We start from the raw sequence: 20,805 nt of genomic DNA, 5'->3' as shown, positions 1-20,805 counted from the left end.
ATTATCATGTTCCCTGGTTGTTTCTCTTTACTATAAATATAAACTTTCACCTTAATCAATTTGGAAATAAAATTTGTTACTTTAATTTTCTTGGTGATGAAAGAATATCATCTATATTATGATCAAAGATGTCAGATTATAGTCTCTTTGGAAGGTGCTATGGCATTTATAATGAGCACATCTATCAATTCCAATTTGTTTGCTTGTTAAATGTATTGCTTAGTCTAAAAAATGTAAATAAATGTGGCTGCAAAATGAATGCAAAGGTTTTGGGTCATATATTTTGAACATTCACTGGTTAGCTTAAAATTCTTCAGTAGCATTTAAACCTTTCATGGATTTCAAGCCCTATGCAGCATGAGGAGAGGTGGAACAGTCTAGCCTCAATTTTTTTGACTTTACATTACTAAGTTAGAGGTAGAGCTATTTGTGGAACTGTTGAGCCATTAGAAAATGTTAATCAGATTTTCAGAAATGCTTGTAATGCCAGATTTCATGCATACTGTATGCAGGCTTCATTTGGAATAAGACGATGGAAATTTTGTAAAACATCTGTTAAAGGTTGTGGTGAATATTCATGGCAACAGCTTTCATCACCTGTTAAATGCAGCTCTGTTTTTCAGATGGCCTGGAGACTCACTGTCATGAGGGAAAATACAGTGCAACATTTTCCTTATGATTTTGGTTTTTTTCCAGTTATGTTATATTGGGAATAATCAGAATGTAGTGAAATGAGACCTCACAGTGGAGAACAAAATCAAAAATTTAAGGGGCTATTGCACCAGTTCATTAGGGCTCTTCACTTCTGCATTTCCAAGCAGGAGTCTGGAAGCAGGGTACCTTTCAAGGCACCTCAAATCCTGTGTACAGTTTTGGGCCCCCCCTTGCAGGAAGGTTCTGAGGTGCTGGAGCAAGTTCAGAGAAGAGCAACAAAGCAGGTAAAGGGGCTGGAACACAAGTGTTATCAGGGCCACCAAAGGGAGCTGGGATTGTTTAGCCTGGAGGAAAGGAGGCTCAGGAGGGATCATATGGTACTCTACAACCTGAAATGAGGTTATAGCCAGGTAAGGGTCAGTCTGTTTACATGAGTAAAAAGCAATAGGTCAAGAATGGCCTCAGTTTACACCAGGGGAGTTTCAGGTTGGATATCTGGTGGAATATACAGAGATATCACTGCCAGTGTTAGAAGAATCTAGGAAAAATACATTTTGGGAAAAAGTTCAGCACCACATCCATTCATCAGGTAGGTTTTTTATTTTGTTGAGAAACACACTTGCCACCAGAGTTTATATTCCTAAGTGAAAGTGACTTCACTGACACTGAATTACTAATACTTTTATAATACCGTCAACATTTTTTGCAGTGTGCTTCATGCTGACTTAAAGAAATTCAAAATGGCTTGCTTTGAGACATACATGTGCTACGGATTTAGTTACAATTTAACTTATTACCCGGTATACTTCTTGTCAGTTTTAAAATAATTTTAGATATTTAAACATTACAAATACTGCCTTTTATTTTCTGTAGAGACTTTGTACTGATGCTTTTGTTTGGCTTCTCTCTAAGTTAAATCATGTTACTACAAAGATATATAATGTAGAATAAAAGAAGTGTTTCCTCATAGATTTAAGCAGTTCCAGACTGAAAAATCTGAACAATAATTACCATAGGTCACACCAGTGGATCCGTGGCAGGGTGCCTGGAAACAAACACCTGAGTTTGATGGTCTCTAAGGCAAAGTCTAAGTGGTTTCTGACAGGAAAACCACTTAAGGGCAACATTAATCACCAGTACCCCTTAGACATTCCAATCTGTAGGTTATTTCCCGGCTGTCACTCAGCAGGAGATATTGCAGGAGTTTGCACAGTCAGACAGAATTTTTCTGAGTGAGAACTACAAAATAGAGCTGTCGGCTTGGCAGAACATGGAGCCAATGTGTCCCTGTATTTCTTCTTACTGAAATGTTGGGATGGGTTAAAAAAACCCAAGCACAGAAGGGCAAAGCTTTCTCTGCATCTATAAGGATTTCACTTAGGCACCTTCCTATCTAGTTATCTATCTGTTAATCTGGGGGTTTAGGTGTAGTTTAATGATCCATTTTTTCTCCATATAATCACAGAAGCCTCCAGAGACTAACACAACCTCAGGACTGTAATAAACTCAGTGTTGTAATCTTCAGTTTTACCTGACTAAATATTAGACCACAGCAGTGAAACTGCTTTATATTTCTCTGACAAAAAGGAAGAGTGCCTTAAATCAATGAGATACTATTTCAAGATAAAATGCTTCCAAACATAGAAGTATGTAATGTGTAGAAAAATCAACATTAGTGCTTTTTCTTATATAATTTCTCCTTTGAAATTTCTAAATAAGCACACCAAACTGTGAATTGAGAGTCTCTGTGCCTTGCAAAACGTATGTATAACTCAAAAACTACACTTCAGTCAGTGCTTTCACCTCTCTCAAATCACAGCACAACAGTTCTGTCAGAACTCAGTCAAGGTCACACAGCTGTGCTGCGTCAGGTGAGATTTTGTTCACAGACTACCTGAACTCCTAAGCTGAACAGTACAAAACTGAACTGAATATAAAAATAAGCTTATAAAGATGAAGGTCCAGTCAATTGTCTTTGTCTATTTTAATATGGAGAACTGAAGAGGGCAGAAATATGGTATCAGCAAAAGAAGAATTGTAACTTCGAGGATTAAGCATTAATCTTATTATTAATTAATACTACCTTAATAGTAATTAATGTTAATTAATTTGTATTTTAATTTGTCTAGTATAGAACTCTAATGTAAAATAGGACAAATAACCTGAGTCACTGCTGCTCACATTACTGAGAACAAAATACTCACTTTGAACTTTTGCAAGGTGACTTGATGGGTGCTTGTACGATTTTCCAGACTGACATTTCTGTTTAAGTGTATTCTCCAAATTGCAATTTTAAATTAATCTTTGCTCTTAGCCTTGAGGGTTTTTCTGTGAGCATCACAGTGCTCTTCACATTTAGAATATCATCTTAAAAGGTACATCTTTTAAATGTACATCCTTAAGATTTTTACAGAATGATTGCTCAGTTGCAGTGACTGCATTTCTGAGCTCAGATTTCTGACCTTTGTTTGTTTGTGTGTTTTTTATTTTCCCCATGTCTTGCACATTAATTATTTGTTTAATATCTCTTTTTAGATCAGATTCTATGCTAATATAGAGAGACTATGTAACACCAAATTTGATGAAAGAACAAATATTTTCTCATATCAGCAGTTTACATATGGATGAAAGAGAAGATTTTTTTCTAACCACATCATGGATATTTAGAAACAAAATTGCTTGATTTTGTAGATATGTCATTTATGTAGTTGCATCATTAATATAATGCAATAAGTGATTGTTGTGTTTTGTTGGTTTTTTTCTTTCGTTTGGGTAAACTCTTTTCTTGTTTCCTCTTTCCATCTCTTTCTTTCAGTCCAGACTTTCTTTGTGAAAGGCTACTAGAATTTCCATACAATTCTGACCTTTCTCAATGACTGCATCTTTCTCATACACCTTTCAGCCCATTTACATTGTCCCCAGCAGGAACTGTGAATGTTCAGGTTAATAATCTGTGAGTGTCTGCCATAATGACAGTAATATAGGGTGAGATTAGTTTAATCAACAGATAGCTTATAAAGATAGTTTCAAGACCAAAGTGTACACTGATATTCCTAGGAGAGTAGGGTCTTAGGTGAGGCATACAGACAACATTCTGGAAATTGGAATAATACTAAATTGTGTACTTTTGCGTGGACAAGTAGATGCGGCTCAAGTTAAGATTTCTTGCTTTTTGGGGGTTCAGAGAATTTTCTTTTCCCTACTGGTATCAATTTTAATGGCTTCACTGCATATTTTTTCAGGTTTCTTAGGGTTTGCCTATTTGTTTACTTGAAACATCATCTAAAGTAGGTGTGTAATATGCAATACCCTGCCTGAATGAAAGTGTATTCAAATGACAGGATGACTGAGGATGAAATATATACAAAAACAACCAGGGGTGGCTGGATATGCACAAAAGCCTCTGAGTTCCCCTCCATCTGCTGGCAGTAGTGCTGACCTGTGGCCATCATAAAGTGCAAGTTCTCAGTGGAAGTGAGGGCATGTTTTGTCTGTCAGCAGCTCTACATGAAATCTTAGCTGTTCATTAAGGTTTCTTGTGATTAGGCTAATCTGCCAAAAAAGTGTTGTTCCTGATAGACTCTGTTCCCATCAATCAGGCTCCTGGGAACTGAGCTGCAGCCATTAATCAGACCTATATGTAGTCATCGCATACCAGCCAGTCTACTGTGCTTCACATTGCTTTAATTTCCAGTCAAATATGCATGTCTTTATTGAAATAGGAATAATGTTTCATGGCAAATAATAATCAAGCATTTGCTGAATTCTTAGTGCTGTTCTTTGCAATCAAGGTAATTTCCACGTTGTGTCATTTCTATCAATAATAGTAATCCAGTGGGACCTTCAGAGGTTGTTCTGTTGCTTCACCCAGTTGCCTTGATGGTCCATTGAGCAATGAATATTCCTGACGTGTTGCTGTTGCAGAAGCCCCTGTGATAACTATTGGCAATTATTATGGTCATGCACTGTGAAAATTCATTGTCCAGTAGCTGTAATTATGATAGTAAGAACTTTCAGCTAGTAGGGTTACCTAGTTAACTCAAACAATTCTCAAACTATAATATTTATTTTAATAGGCTTATTCTGTTGAGACATGGGAGTAAATGTAGTCTTTCTACATATAACACGTGCAATTGATATTACAAATATTTTGCACTTCCACTAAATATTTATTGTCTCGTTTTAAGCTTCAGTTTTATTTTTATAATACTGATTAGATAAATTAATATATTAATAAAACTGAGTTAACTGAAAAGTAACTTAATGAAGGATAGTTGTTATTCTGAAATAGCTTCCATAATTCCTTGTTTCCTCATCTTTCAATGTCTGTTGTTTTCTTATCTATGATAAATTTTCTTGTTTTGAAATTTGAAGCAGAAAAGGCACCACTTTGACATAGTGATAAAATTGTCTTTCTCCCAAGGTTTAAAATTGAAAATGTCTCTAAACAGATTTTTTTTTTTGTATGGACACAGATGGCAGGTTTGTGAAATTCAGCATAAACGTTATCTTCTTTATTGATAATTGATTGTCAGGGGAGTTTAAAGAAGCTCATGGGATGTTACAAATTTATTTCTGAGCATGTCTGAAGGACATCTGCCAGAGTTGTAAGAGAGTTGAACAAAGCTTCACCTATTCAGCACATAACTAGACACTCTGCACATGCAGCTTTCTGCTTTCACACTGTTTCCCCTCACACATGTGGGGGGTTTGTGAATGTCTCCATGCATTCCGTGAAGAAATATCTTTCAGGAAATATCAAGGGGAAGAAAATTGCAGGTTGATGTAGTTTTGAGGGATTTAGCAATTTTTTGTTGAATTTACATCATCAATATTCTGCTAAGCAAAAGAGAAATATCCTCGGCACTACATAACCTGGAAATACTAGTGCTAGACAGAAACAGAAATAGAATATGCCACAGATATCTATTATTGGCTTCTTATTGCAGTGAGGAAATCTGTATAGGCAGTGAATCAAAGCAGAAAGATAGCAACTGTGCACCACTATCCTTATACCTACATGTATTGAAGTATCTGTGTTCGCTTTCAAATGCAACAGGTATTTATTGATTAAATACCAACTCCAAGAACACATACTGAAGATAACCTTAAAAAAATTGATCAAAGTTAATTAGACACAAAGGAGCAAATTTATGTAAGTAAAAAAATGTAGGTTTTTTTTCCTCTGTGGTGGTGTCTAAAAGAGTCCCAGCTAGTCTAATTGTATGCTGATGGGCTGTAAAGAAATGTAAATTAAGGTAGAAAAATAAGGACTTTGTATAATATTACTAATGAAGTTAAAACATAGAGTATGTTCCTTGTTTGGTCCAATAACACATCCAAAATTGATCCAAAAAATCACTCTATGATAGTAGCACTCTTTGAAATGTCTTTTTTTTTTTTATTTTTTTTTTTATTTATAGAATCAGGTAAGATAATAGCTAACACTGTGAGGTGACATGATGAAGAAATATGTGGAACTCAAAGTTATTGATTTTTTGTGCGTACATTGGTTATCCAGTAGTAGTCCAAAGATGTGTAGACTGTTATGGTGCAGCCATTAAATTTCTATCTAAATTAACCTGCAAAAGTATCAGATTTGCATTAACCTGGAGCAAGATTACATAGTATCACTTTCCTTTTCCTTCAGCCAGCAGGATCTTGTATTTGTATGGAGGCACTTAACTCATAAATTTGTCCATCTTAGCCTCCAAACAATTATTTACTGATTGTTACATGTTCAAGTCCCTATAATGGAGAATTGTAGGGCACATTAGCAGGATGGCAATAAGTTATTAAAATTATTGCTATTTGAGTAGCAGTTCATTCCTGGCTATGTGTTTGTGAAGTGTTCTTCTGTTTCATGTTTAATCTTTTTTGTTTTCACTTCCAGGAGCTGGAGTTTTCCAACCTGTTTGCAGTCCTTCACTGTATCCACTCATTCTTTGCAGCCAAAGTGGCTTGTTTGGACCCTTTGTATGTAGGCAGCCAAGCCACAGCTTCTGCTCTTCCCACAACTTCTGGTACTGGCAAATTAAAGTATACTACTTGACATCTCATATGACAGCACTGCCACTTAACAAGGACACATAACAATGTATAAATATTCATAAGATTTAGACCTTTGGTGAACCATGTACGTGGAAACCAATCCTGGAGGCAAGACATACTGCAGCATCAGCAGATAAATGGTCACATGGGATCATAATTTCATCTCAGTTCTGCAAGACGTCAGTAAATAATACTAGTCGAAACCCCAGAATAGGATGGATATGCTTTTAGTATTATCTATTTGTACTTACATAGTGCTTTAAACAACACTGGAAGCAAAGGAATAAATGATGAAATGAAGCACTTGAGTATTTAATAAAAATTTCAAATTGCTGTAATAATACGCAAAAAGAATTGTCATTTTCCTGTTTTCAGATTTTTTTATGACAATATACTAAACTCTGAGTATGAATATAATGCCCTATCATTATATTATAAATGAGAGCAAGCAGCAAGCATATAATACATGATGAAAAGGAGATAAGCATGAAAAGTCATTTGTGTAAGTATCTCCTCAAGTAAGAAAGCACTTTAAACACTGCTGTAAATCCATACTTGTGTCCATACATGGAATCATGCTACTTTTTCCATTTTGTTTTCTTAGTCTAACAGTAACAACAACAAAGATATAGCCATACTGGACTGATAAATTAAAACCAAACCAAAAAAAAACAAGCCACAAAAAGCAAAACACCTTTTCATTGGTAAGACCCTCTTCTTCAAGTAAAAATAATGGCATATGAATTTAATTTTAATAACAAATTAAGTGCAAGTACAAAAAATATTGTCAGCTATTTACTTCCTCTTTTTTTTGTCAAGAATACTGTAAATCTAACAGTCTTTGTTCACAAGATTATGAATTTGTTTCAGAGACAACCCACTTAATATGTTTCTTCCATGGTTTAACTTTGATTTCACGTCATAAGTAGGATGTCTGCTCCACTCAAGCTCTCAAGAAATAGACATTTTACGTTATGCTTGGAAAATTAGTTCACTCTTTGAATTCTTAATAATTTATATTTTATAGATCTACATCGTTAGTAAAAAACAGGAATAATTTAAATAAGCTGTAATGAATAGATTACAAAATGGATAATTTCTTTGTCTGTTAAGACCATTACATCAGTCTGGACCACGTACTAATTCGAGAGTATCATTTAAAGTTGAAATATGAGGGACTTGTAAATTTAAAATTAATAACTTTATTTAATTACAATTTTGCAAAATAATTTGATGCTGTGCTATGACACACATCAGTGAACATGGGAAAAAGGTGTGAGGATGTGTGTGATATAGTTGAAACAACAGAAAAGGTGAGGGATTTTTTCTTTTGATAAACAGGAAAGAGAACCAAAAAATACAGGAAGAACAATTAGTGAGCTACAGTTTGGGCAAAACATTTTTAGTAGTATTTGTGGGTTTTCTGCTTATTATATTGTAATCAAAACTTCCTTTCTTCCCCCCCCCCTTAGACTTGTTAATAACAGGTATGGGCTAGGGACACCATCTGCCTTTTTTAGCAGACAGGCAAATTCTTTCGCATTCCTTTCTACGTATTAAGATAATTAAAAACTTCAAAAGTGAGGCCAGAGAAAAGCTTATCAAAATGGGAACAATTCAAACTGCAAGGCAGGGGCAAAAGATTAACAAAATGTAGGCGCAAATCATGTCTCTGTTTTATTTTGCTTTGCATTAGAAGTATTTAGATTTACATATGTGGGAGTTACATTGCTTTTAAGTATAACTGATCTAACTTGATACTAGCTCCAAATAATCAAAAAATATATTTTTCTGAGGACTCTTTTATCACTTTCAAATGTTTTTCAGTACACATTTACTTCCTTTTGGTACACCTCCAAGGGCTACACATTTATTTTTAATTTTAAATATAGTAGAAGGATGTCATAATCCAGCTATTAAATACTATAAGTGTCATCAAAATCCAACATATTCATAGGCATCATCATGTATTTGTTCATATGAATCGTCCTTAAATAAGGGCATCACGTACTGGTCTCTGAGTGACAGATAGAACTACTATGGCTGTCCATAGGATCTTGAGTTTGCTCCTGGGAGAGTACAATCCCCAAATACTTTGAATCCAAAGCTGCAACAGTCTAAGAGGTTTAACAGTTGTGTCCTCGTCAAGAAAGCATATACTGGAAACACAGATCTTGGCAGAGTGCTGACAGTGCTGAAAACAGAAGTCTGATATCTGTTAATGACAGTTCTCCTCCTCAGTGCTCCCAAATCATCTCCTTCTTTCAGTGCATTGCTGTGGCATGCAGCTATCACAGTGTCGGCATACACTAACACCTCAGTCCATGCTCTGCTGGCACTGGCAGAATCTAAAACTAGTCAGCTGCCAGTTGAATGTTTTTCTTGCAACTGTCCATGTTATGTGCACTTTTGTACCACTGAAACTGAGAGGTATTTAAGAGATGTGCTTGCATGAGCATAACATTTACCCAAACCAGCACTAAGTATGTCATTGGAAATTTCTGTAGATGAAGAGATTCCATTATATGACAGCCCCCAGAAAAATCAAAATACTAAAAATTATCATTGTGCAGAACGGAACTAATGACAGGAACTTTTGGGACACCAGGGTGTCCTGAAGATCTCTGACAAGTATTCTTTTTGTAGAACCTCTGTATTCATCACCGAGACTTTTGCAAGTGGGCATTAAATACACAACATTTAAGAAACACATTAGCCTGTAAATTGATTTTCTTTTTGTTTTTCTAAAGAGGTCAACTGGCAGGACTTAATCAATACTTTATTTTCAGAAAGATAAAATTGATACTGAGAGAATATAAGACGTCATAGCCTTGACTGTAGGTCAACATTTATTTTTTAATGCAGCAGGGGTTTGTGCAGTGACGTCACAGAATATTCAGAGGTGCCTCTGCATCCAACCTGACCCTTGTAAAGCAAGTTGGTCGGAAATTCAGTCTTGAACCAAAGAGGGAAAGTTTAAACTCTGTGTTATAAGTAATCCTTAAATACCAAAACAAAATTTACAAACATATTAAAAGGCTACATTTTTCATTTAAATGCCTACAAGAGGTTCCCATTCAAAGCATAGGGAACTTCATATGTATATGTCAAAACTCAGGCTTTATGTTGCAGCCTGTCATTTCACACTTAATATAAAATGAATAAAAGTATTTCATAAGTACACACAGCCCAGAGACAATGAAAAAAAACACAATTATGAGCCATCAGCTTTTGCTAAAATATGAGTATGCAAGTGGAGGCAAATATTTTAAGAAGAAAGGGCAAACCAACCAACCCATAATATGTAATTTATTTTCTTTATGTCATGATACTGTCAAGTTAGTTTAATAAAGAAAATTCTTTATAGTACTGTGCCTATTGAAGTGATGTTATACAGTATACCAAAAATACACTTGGTTTGATTTGCTTTGCTTTGTGATGGGAATTTTAGATAATCTGATCTTCAAAGAACTAATCATATGATAAGTTATAGTGTTAGCATAATTTTATTAGGGAAGTGTTACTGGTTTGAATACATATTATTCTTGATTTCATCAGTAAATGAATACATTTCTTTTCCTAAATCTGTTTAAAAATACAGTTAGAGATTTTCAAAAGAGCTTTGCGTTCTAGTAGCATGAAGGCATCTTTGAAATAAAGATCAGCATATTTTTTAGCTGTTCACCATTTTATTATCTTAATTAAGTGCAGTAAGTTTGTGGAGACAAGCTAATTGTGTGCTATTTTTTAAAACCAGTAACTGGAAGGGTTTTTTTGCAATTCAAACTAGAATTTTTAAGAATGCAAATCAATAATACACAGTATCAATTTGCTTTGAGATGAAAATCATCTCAAAGTCATCTTATTTTCTGGATTAGTCCTTGATTCTACAAAAATATATTTATTTATTTTAGACATGTGGACTTTTCAGAACACCTCAAAGTGCACAATCAAACGTGTAGGTAGTTTTCAGCACTGCAACCTGCTACTTTAATTGTGATTTGGTTTATTCAATGCCTTAAGATGTTTCTTGAATCAGAAAAAAATGTTAAAAAAGTTGAAGATCTCATGAATGTATAACAGTTTTCCTTAGAAAGTCAGACCAGTTTTCATTCTGCTTTGACTATTCCAAGGAAGCTTTTGGAAATTTTATTAATATTAAACACTAATCCTTGCATTTGACTTTCCATTTCTTTATGGGATCTGGTCTCTGAAAAAGTATAGTGTCTGAACAAATGTTTAAACTGATTTTAAAATTTCTGTATCAGGGAATTATGAGTTTGTGCTTTGGACTCGCACCTCTGACCAGTTCAGTATGATGGGAAACATGAGAGACTCACTCAAGCTCCCAAAATTTAACTACTTGTCTTAGATGCCACTCAAGGCTCTCAAAAGGGAAACACAAAGCAGGACTGTAGCTTCAGGTATCTGAAGGTGCATGTGTATGTCTCTGTCTCTCTCTCAGGAGCTAGAGGTGCTCCTATCCTAGTGCTTTAATTTTATCAGAAATGTGTTTTTTTAATATGGGCTCTGCCTGCACCCACTAATTGTGCTATTCTTCATATCACAGAGCGGTCTTTAAGCACATGAACCGTTTTTATCAGGATGAAACTAAACAAGCATCACATCTATATAAGTTCCAGGTCCTAATGGGCTTTCAGACCATGCAGCCCAACTGAAATGAGTTCAGAGTAAAAAAACCCTCTGACACGCTGCCAATGATACTGCCAGGTTCTGGTGCCAGGCATTTCTGTGTCTGTGGGGCTGCTGCTTGTGCGCTGTGGGTGCTTGAAGGACCCTAAAAAGCTGAGCTTCCCAGTATAGTCCACCAGAGCTTAGTGCCTGAAGGGGGATGTTGTGCTGCGGCAAGGGGCAGAATGAAGCTGAAAAAGGCTGAGGTTGCCAAGGGCCAGTTATTCTGCATCATTTTCCCTCACCACACTGGGATAGTATTGGCTGCAAGGAGGCTACCCCATGCAGGTCAGCCTTCTCCCTGATGCATCTTTTTCCTGGTCTATCACATGCAAATACATACCTGAATATTTACTATGAGGTCCCCAAGTGTACCTCCCTGTTTCCTCACCCCCGTTATTCAGACAGATGGAAAACTGTACTCTCGCCTACATAAGGGAGCCACCAACTCTTATACACAGTCAGGGGACAGTGTTAAGGATTATGGCAAGAGCATCTGTGTAGCAGTAAGAGTGCTTGAGTGTAATTAACATTCAGGTTATAGCAAAGTCATATCTGTGCTTAAGTGCTTTCCTGACTTGGAGGGTTCTTAAGTGGAATTTTTGTATTTTCCTGAAATAAGTTCTATAATGTCAACACATTTCTACTTGCTTGGCTCAATTTTCAGGAAGTTTGGTAGAGACAGTGGTTCATATCTTGTTGGAATAATAGAAAAAAACATAGGAATACTGGAATAAAAATAAATTTCTGTTCTGATTCTGTATATTATTACAGTACATTACGTAATCTATTGAAATATATTGAACAATTTAAAACTAAATGCTTTCATTTACATTACCTAGTTTTACTACGGTATACGTGGCTTCCACTTTCAACAACTTTCTCCACAGGAATCCCAGCTATATATTTTAGAAATTATTTTATTATTCAGTATATACTAATATATAATGCAGCGTGTGTGTATGTGTGCGTGTGTGTGTGTGTGTGTGTATATTAGTATATACTAACGGAAGATATTCAGTATATATTAATGAGAGTTACATATTAGGCACAACTATGAAACAGAAGCATAAATCCATGAAGCTTTACATTTAAAAACTTATAATACTATAAAGAAACATATGTATATTAGTTGAAGAAATGGCTATTTTTGCAGGATATGCACAGTCTGGGTATATGATAATAAATTGATAAACACTAACTAATTTACTATTTCATACCTCCAGGAACTTTTTTTTTTATTATTATTCTTATCCCTTTAGCATATTTGCAGTATATATCAAAAGTTTTAATTTGTTATGAATAAAAAATGACTGAAAAAATGTAATAGAAAGTGCTATATATTTTATAAATATTAGAAATTTAAGAAAAGCTATTCAAATTATTTATTTCATTTTTAGTTAAGGTTTTGTGATTGTTTGTAATATGTATTTGTGACAAGCATAAATCACCTAGTTGTTTAAACTCATTAATGTATCACTAATAAAATGCTATCTTCTGTTTTGTTTTTGTTATGCTTCTTTTTGTAATGGAACATAACAGAAAAAATAGAAAATAAATACTTTTTTTAACTAACCTTTTGCATTCAGTCATACAGTGTATGAGTTTTATATCATTGAAAGCCAAGTCTGGGAAATCAAGGAAGTAGTTGGAGACCCTGGGGTAGTAAAGTTATTTCCCAACACTATGCACAACTGGTTATTTGATAGAAATAATGACCATTCCTTACCTGTATGATCAAGGCATATAACCCACTTAAAGCTTGACTAGGATTTTGGAAATATCCGCCTCTCTCCTAGCTATGAGGCTCACCTGCAGCCAGATTATTTTACCACATTTGACCATTGACATTTAATTCTTAGTTTTGTTTGGAATTAACTTAGGCCCAATACTGCAGTGCATGAAAGCATTTTTGGTATATCTTTGAAACCAAACAGCTTTAAAATGATGTTGCATGTACTAGAACAAAACCAACTTCGGTGAGTTTGATTTTCTTTGTCTTTTTCCCTGACTGAGGGAGGAGATGTTAAAAGTCCCCTTCTTTTATTTAGGCACCTTTGTACGTTTTTAACAATTTGTGGTGAGTCAAGTGCACACCTTACAAGCACATTTTTAGTGCCTTTCTTGTGCTCCCAGTTTAGAGAAGCAAGGTAAGCTCCCTTATGGCAGTGCTGCTGTCACTTTTCTCTCTCAGCCCCTCCACAAGCAGTCACTGAGGCTTTTTTGGACCTCAGGCTGGTGTTGACTTCCTCAGTTCTGCACCCAAGGAAAGCTTCCTTTGTGATCCCAGCCCTTTCAGCGTCTTGAAGAGAAGGAAAAAAATATGAAGTTTATTGGAGTCATAAGTGTGATGAACACTTTGTGTTGGAAAAATCCTCAGTCCTCATTCCCAGATATGATTTGGCTCTTGTGGGTTAGCAAACACACATAACTCTGTAACATCAGTTAGTTACCTGCATTTCAAGTTTGTTTTTATACCACATTTAAGTGAAAGGCCAGAAAGAGGAAAAAAAAAGAGGAGAGAGGTCTTTAAAAAAAAAAAGTGAAGAGAAACATAGAATATTACAAGGCTAGGAATACCATCTAAGTAAGTATAATCCAAATGCACAGAGATCCTGTTGTAGCTACCATTTTTATTTGCTGTTAAATAGGAACTATGCATTATATTGAGAATATGGACTCATAGAATGGAAAGGTTTATTTTTTCTGGAACTACCTATCTTATTTTGAATTATCATTTTTAATCTAGCATCTTTTACATCTTGTCCACAGATTTTGACCTCAAATGAAAGGTCTTGTACTCAAAATTTCTTAAGATACAGCCCTTGAATAACTTTCCTTAAAGTCATGGTTCTTATGTTGCACAGCTTTTTCTCCAAGCCCTACAGCAGTTTATTCTTGCAACTTTTGGAGTTAATTGTGATCTACTTACCTGTGCATTTGACCAATAAAAGTTAGCACAGTATAATATTTGCGTCTTACCAATGATTAATTTGTACAGTTTTCTAGTGCTTCTTTTTCAGTTTTGACAGTAGTTATTCTGTCTGTGAAGTTGTTACAATCTGCTTAAATGTTGCAGAAAGAACTTCAGATTCGAATATTCCCTTGAGCAAAAGTAAAACTCATACAAGTTATATGTTGATACCAAAACTGATTTTATTAATTGCTAAGAGATGCAAAGAGAAAGAGGAAAAAATAAGAAAAGGTTGGAAAATGCTAAGATTACTTCTAAAAGCAGATAAAAGATACCACCAAAGCTACCTTTCTGCTGAGATGGTCTGTGGGGGGAGGAGAGGAGATGTAGTTTTCTGCCTTTTTTTTTCTCTGTCTCTGCAGCTTTTTGATGTTATCTCTTTAGCTGCAGAGAGTCTTTACAGCTTTAGCTCTCTGGAATGCAGCCAGGATGTGGGTTCCACCCCTCACGCTGGGCTGTGTCCCAGGTCATGCAGAGTCCCGTTCAGCCACTCCTTTCGGCCCTCAGAAATATGGTCAGGGTGGAGAAATAAGATTTGACTCACATATGTCGCACAGAGGTTCTCAGTCCTCTCTGGGTCAGCACAGTTCCAGTCCTCTGATAGCAGGCAGGCAGCACATAGTGGCAGGAGAAAAAGGTGAGGGCGAGGTGGGGGAGAGACTCTCGACTATAGTAGCCAATTCTCTTTCCCACTCTTCTTTCCCTATTTTTTCAAAATTTCTCCTCAACTTTCATAGTGTTCAAAGGAGATTGTACGTGATTTCTTGGCACATATGTTCGAAGAGATATGATAATCATAAAAAATAGCAGGATCCTTTGGCAGGAAAACTCCAGTGGGAAATTCTGGTGAGAACTTCTGGTGGAAAACTGACACAGAATTTTTTGGTAGGAAGTTTTTGACAGACAGAAACAATGGCAAAACATAATTTTTTGGCATTTTTATGTTATCTGTCTGTTACAGAAGTAGTAGTGTTTGGGATTTTTTTAAGTATTCTTCAAATACAATGCCCATTACAAATGAAAAATTATATCCTTTAAAATCCTAATCAGAAGAAAAACAATTTATTCCCCTTAGTGGTATGGTTAATATTACTATGCAATTGTTCAGAAAAGTGAAGAGAGGGTTTCACCATACAGCCACTATTGGCATTTGTTGGCTATGTGCTTTATGTACTTTGCATGCACCCTCTTCTCACAACTCTGAGCAGAATATCTTCAGAACCCTTTCCTTCTATCTCATATATGGTACAGGTAGTAACCAGCCCTTGCTCAGGACTCAACACTGTGAACAAAATTTTAGTAGTTGAAAAAAGCTTCCTCCTGTGGGTTTCACCAGTTTGGAGATGATGTAAAACTCAAGACCATAAACAGGGATTTTATTCTTTTTCCTAAAATACACAGCATAAAACAGTAGCAGCTGGGAGAGGCTGTGTGGAAGCACTGCCACTCCACACTCCCTGTTTTGGCTTTGCAGAATTGTGAGCATAGAAGACAATAGTGTTTTACTTGCTTTTTGTTTTTCTGGATTACCTAAGGTGCAATCTGAAACTTTTTCAGACTCTTTTTTTTTTTTGCTACAGACCGGAGGAGTAGAAAAATTTCTTAGTAGATGCTGAGATTGTCATGTGAAGATTTCTCTAGAAATTGAGACTTTAAGAAAAGTTACAATAAAAAAAAAGCTCCATCATGTACCATGAGCTTCAGTGAAGAGGCAAGAGCGAAAGTTCTTATGCAGCCAGATCAAAATTCTAACCTTTCTCTCCTTTTGGCTAGATGTCTTTTCTTTTTTTTCTTTTTTCTTTTTTCCTTTTCTTATTTTGCTTCAAGAGCCTAGTGAGGGAAGACAAAAGATCTCAGAAAGGTCAAACCCCCTCACTGAAGCAAGGAAGCAAGACAGTGGGGTGGTTGGCCGTGGTCTTTGCACTGCAATACCACAGAGAGCAGCAAAGGCTTCGATCATAGCAACATCATAAACAACTTATGTTTTCTTCACACTAGAAGACAAATATTTGAAAGAAGCATGAAGACCTTGAATCATTTCACAAGAATCAGGAGTTCAGACTGTGATTAATATGGAAACTAAAGGCAGAGGGAACTCATGTCTGGGTGGTTCATGTGACTGCAAGCAGGTCCACAGGGGCATGCACAGCACTCTTCCCACACAGGGAGGCTGAGGGCCCCAGTGCTGGTGAAGTTCAAGAGAGATCTGAGCTATCTGAGGGGATTAGGGGAATGTAGTGATCTACTATGAAGGACCAAGGGGCTGGTGAGATGGAAGAAAAATGTTCAGAGGAATATGAATTTAGGAAGAACAGCCTGAGCTACTGAATCTTACCCAGTTTCCTCAGCCAGTCATATCATATAACACATTTCACAAATGTTTAAACTTCTTAAAAATAATTAGACTTTTTGTCCCTTTTCCTCTTGTTGGAAACCCTTCTGGAATCTGACTGCTCTGATGGTTTTAAACTGTCTTCCAATTTCCAACCTAAACCTATTTGTAACTAGTTTATATCTATTTGATCTTGTGCCAGCATTATCCTCTAATTTAAACAGGTTTTTTTCCAGCCCTAGTGTCAGTCCCCCCTTTCCCCTTCTCTTCTTGATGTATTTATAGCAAGCAATCATATGCCCTGACAGCTTTCATTGTGCCTGAATGCACAAACCAAGCTCATGCAGAAGATGTCTGTGCAGTGCAGTGAAATTTGGTGCAGAAAATCCTGAGCTATTGCTGACTCCAGCTGATATGTCTACCTGTTGTGCTGCAGCAAGACCAGCTCAGGGCCAGAAGCAGTTCATTCACTTTAAATGCACTTTAAGATAATAAATGCAGCCCATCAGCACCACACTGTGATATACTGCTTCTAGAGCAGATAAAGACCACAGCAGCTCAGGGGTTTCAGCACTGCTCTTCAGTGCTCAGTGCAGACATTCGCTAATCGGGCTCCCTGGCTTGTTTCCATACCATCCTAATGGGATGCAGTATTACTCTAAATCCGTTCTGATTTTACTTTTTTCCTAGATGGTGACTACTTCTGCACCTTATACCATGGTCCAGATATGATCTCCCTTATGTCCTGCCCTATGGCCATAATATTTGTCTCTGTCTGCAAAGACTGTGACTGGTAGCATGAGTTATTTCTGTGACTGCATCATACTGGTGACTCACAGGCATCCTGTGCAAAGCTAGTATATCATGGAGCTACTTGCTCTTCCAATCATGTGATCAGCTCTCAGCTCATCAGTAGTGAGGATAGGGTATAGGAACAGGTCAGTTTATCACCCAGAAGATAAACTAGGAGTTTTTCTCCCCCCCCCCCTTCATTATGGGGAAGGATAGACAGAGAGAAATGAGCCATCCTTTTAAGAGTTGGCTTTCTACGAGACAGCTCCAAGTGGCATCAGGATAAAAATGCAGATTTGGATGCAAATTCTTTTTCTGGAAGGCAAGTTAGAGAATTTATATGCCAGTTCTACCCTTCCCACATCTTTTGACTTCCAGCCATGACTGAATAGAAGAAAATAAAAAGCCCTGTAAAGGGCAAAGGAGAAAGAATGAAAGGCTCCTAGGAAACCTTTTCTTTATTGTCTTCCAGAGGTAAAATATCTCCAGCATTTATCAAGTCTTGTTCCATCTTTGCAATCAGATGGTTTATTTCTGAGTGATTAATCTTTCTCTTTTTTTTTTTTTTTTGACCCCTGCAGTTGAATTATATTCCAGCAGCCTTGGTTGGGATAGAACTCCAATGACAAAATCAGCACTATATTCTATATCCTTTTTTTCTGTTTGAGTTAGAGAAATCACATTTTTCAAAGCCCGTTCTCACTTTTGTTGAGCAGAGTTTTTGGAACAAAAATAACACTATAAAGAGTTTTAAAAGCCTCAGTGGCTGGATTATTATTACTTTTTTTTTCCTATTCTTTTTCCTTTTTAAATATGAATGGGCGAAGCTCAATGAATCAGTGGCATTTCCTTTTGTTTGTTTTTTTTCCTGTGCATAAATGAACTACTATGAGTCTATTTATTTTGACTTCTGTGAGACTGGTTTCAAGGACCTTTAAAATCAGAAGTGCAAATTAATACAAAATCAACAAAAAAATTATTTGCAAGGATTAACCTCAGCTAGGGGTCTGTGGAGTTATCTAAAGTTATGAATAGCTTATGCAAAACAGCATTTGTTTTAATGAACAGGAACATTAAATTTTATATATATATATTCAGCATTAGCTTTAAACTACGAGTTATGAGCTGTTCCCGTAGAAAAAAAATAACTCCCGGTACATGAAATATCAGACTGCATCATAGTAAATACATAAATTCGGCTAAACTTAAATCAAATACAGTGTGGCAGCTCTATTGCAAGAAGATAGATGTCTGTTTAAAGTGTTGTTATACCCCTTGTCATTTGGCTGCTGAGGCGTATTGCAGCTGAGCCCACGAGCAGGTTTGTGAGAAGTCTACAGTCCATTGGTTCAAGCTGCTCAGAGGAGGGCAGTCCTGTTACTTTGCTTTTCACAAAAAGGTCTGTGTTAATCTAATCCTTTCTAACCTCAATGAGGAAGGCTTCCCTTTTCATGTGAAAAATCCAATGGCCTCACAAAAACAAGTAAAGATGAGAGACAATCTTAGTGTCATAGGCTAGTTCAGGAGGACATTTTTCCCAGACTCCCATGCCCCCAAATGAGAGCATTTAAAGCATCACATCAATTTTTTTTCTAATTTTAAAGTTGTTTTTGTATTCTCCTGCTTTATAATAGGTAGTACTTACCCTTGTGTTTAGGAACATTGTCAGTCTTCATTCCACTCATGCATGAGATAGGCATAACAGGGTCTTTTTATAAATTCTTTGCTATTAAATGCTAAGCTTTAATAATGTGATTTCTGTCTCTGTGACTTGAATAAAGTATGCTGTTTTATTATATGCCAATGTTTTAATTATAATAATTTTATTTATTATATTACTATCATGGTTCTTCTTTTTCCCTCATATATCTTTCAACTCCCAATTCTGTTTTTCCATAGGTTTTATGGGATGGCTTCTGGAGTTCCAGTATTTCCATCTACTTTTTTGAAAAGATGCAACGTTCAGCTTAGATTGCTTTAGTTACACATTGTTATATTTTGAATAATGCTTGAAAAAAGGGCTGGGAAGACAGTGCATTTTATTAAGAACAGATAAACTGACTGTTACTTTACTGTTACTGACTGTAAAATTATAAACCAGATTTTTTTTTGTTGTTTTTTTTTTTTACCTTATATAAAATTTAAAAGTATTGTCAATGGGACTGTATTTTCTTTTATGAGTTCTGATCCTTTATGTACATGTTAAGATAGGGGTTTTTTTTCCCTGCAGGCTACAGATGTATTTATCTATTTATTTATGTTTAATCAACCCTGTGAAGTAGTTACCTGTATGTGAAATTTAGTCATGCTGAAGTATTATTCTGAGACTGTGTGACAACTTGGGACCAAATGAAGCCATAAAATTATTGTTGTTCACTTTATTTCTACTGCTTACTTTGTTTCAGTTATTAAATTTTGTGTGAACAAGAAATCAAAAAAAATATCCTGGATGCAAAAGAAAATTTAAGATGCTCTATTCCAAAAGCTGTGTGCCTTGCTGTGTTTTGTTGAATTCCAGTACTGGAATGGCCAGGAAAACCTCTCAAGTTCAGTACAAAAAAATGCTGCAAATCTCACACTTTCAGAATCTCTTCAGGCAATCTCTCTGGTTTGTGTGCGCTCTCTCAAATGGTCCCTAGGCCCCAGAAATTAAATTACGTTATTTTCATTAAAGCATTTTCCTACAGTTGTTTGTACTGATGGCATCATTTGCTAAGTTTTTTTCGGCTGTATCTTTATCTGGAGCATGAACTTCTTTTAATTCTGAGTTGTTTGTTTTTTGGTTTTGTTTTGTGTATTTTTTTTTTCTAATGTCTTGCTCTTTTCAATACTTTCATACCCAAGGATATCAGAACAGGTAACCATTTCCACTGGAAAGAGCCTGATTTACAAACAAACAAGTATCTATAACTAATATGCTGGTGATGTGTCAAAGCTTATACTCTAAAATCCTCTACGTAATCCTACTCATATGTTTAGAATTGATCTGTCAAGCAGCTTTGAGATAACAGAAAAAAAGATTTTCCAGATCTATTTCAGATAAAGGCCTTCATTTTTTCATTAATAAAATCACTCAAGAAGGAAGATACTAAAGTATACCTTTTCTTCTGACTTCTTTTATACCTAGTGGCAAAAGCCATTGTGTATAAAACATGGTTCACTTTAAAACATTAAAAATAACTATTTTCCATTTTTTAAAAAAAGCAATTTTGTGATCATCACAATTAAAAATAAACCTTTTGTTCACAGATTTCTCTAGATATCAATCACATTTTGAGACATTAAGTGTATGGTATCTACTGATAACTGT

At 35.8% G+C, this 20,805-nt stretch overlaps 1 protein-coding gene across 3 annotated transcripts in view; it reads left to right on the top strand.

The window, feature by feature from the left end:
• Positions 1 to 12,898, top strand: part of SNTG1 (syntrophin gamma 1) — a 341,564-nt gene extending 328,666 nt beyond the window's left edge. For all 3 annotated transcript variants that reach the window (XM_017833684.1, XM_017833693.1, XM_017833674.1), the window contains one exon: positions 6,548 to 12,898. In XM_017833684.1, the coding sequence (XP_017689173.1) occupies positions 6,548 to 6,706 (159 nt within the window). In that variant the 3' untranslated portion in view covers positions 6,707 to 12,898. The remainder of the gene's footprint in view (positions 1 to 6,547) is intronic.
• The last annotated feature ends 7,907 nt before the right edge of the window (positions 12,899 to 20,805 follow it).

The sequence above is a fragment of the Lepidothrix coronata genome, unplaced genomic scaffold (assembly GCF_001604755.1).
Source record: "Lepidothrix coronata isolate B3197 unplaced genomic scaffold, Lepidothrix_coronata-1.0 Scaffold6, whole genome shotgun sequence".
NCBI lineage: Eukaryota > Metazoa > Chordata > Aves > Passeriformes > Pipridae > Lepidothrix > Lepidothrix coronata.
Note: the sequence above shows the minus strand (reverse complement) of the source record. Positions and strands in the feature narration are given on the sequence as shown.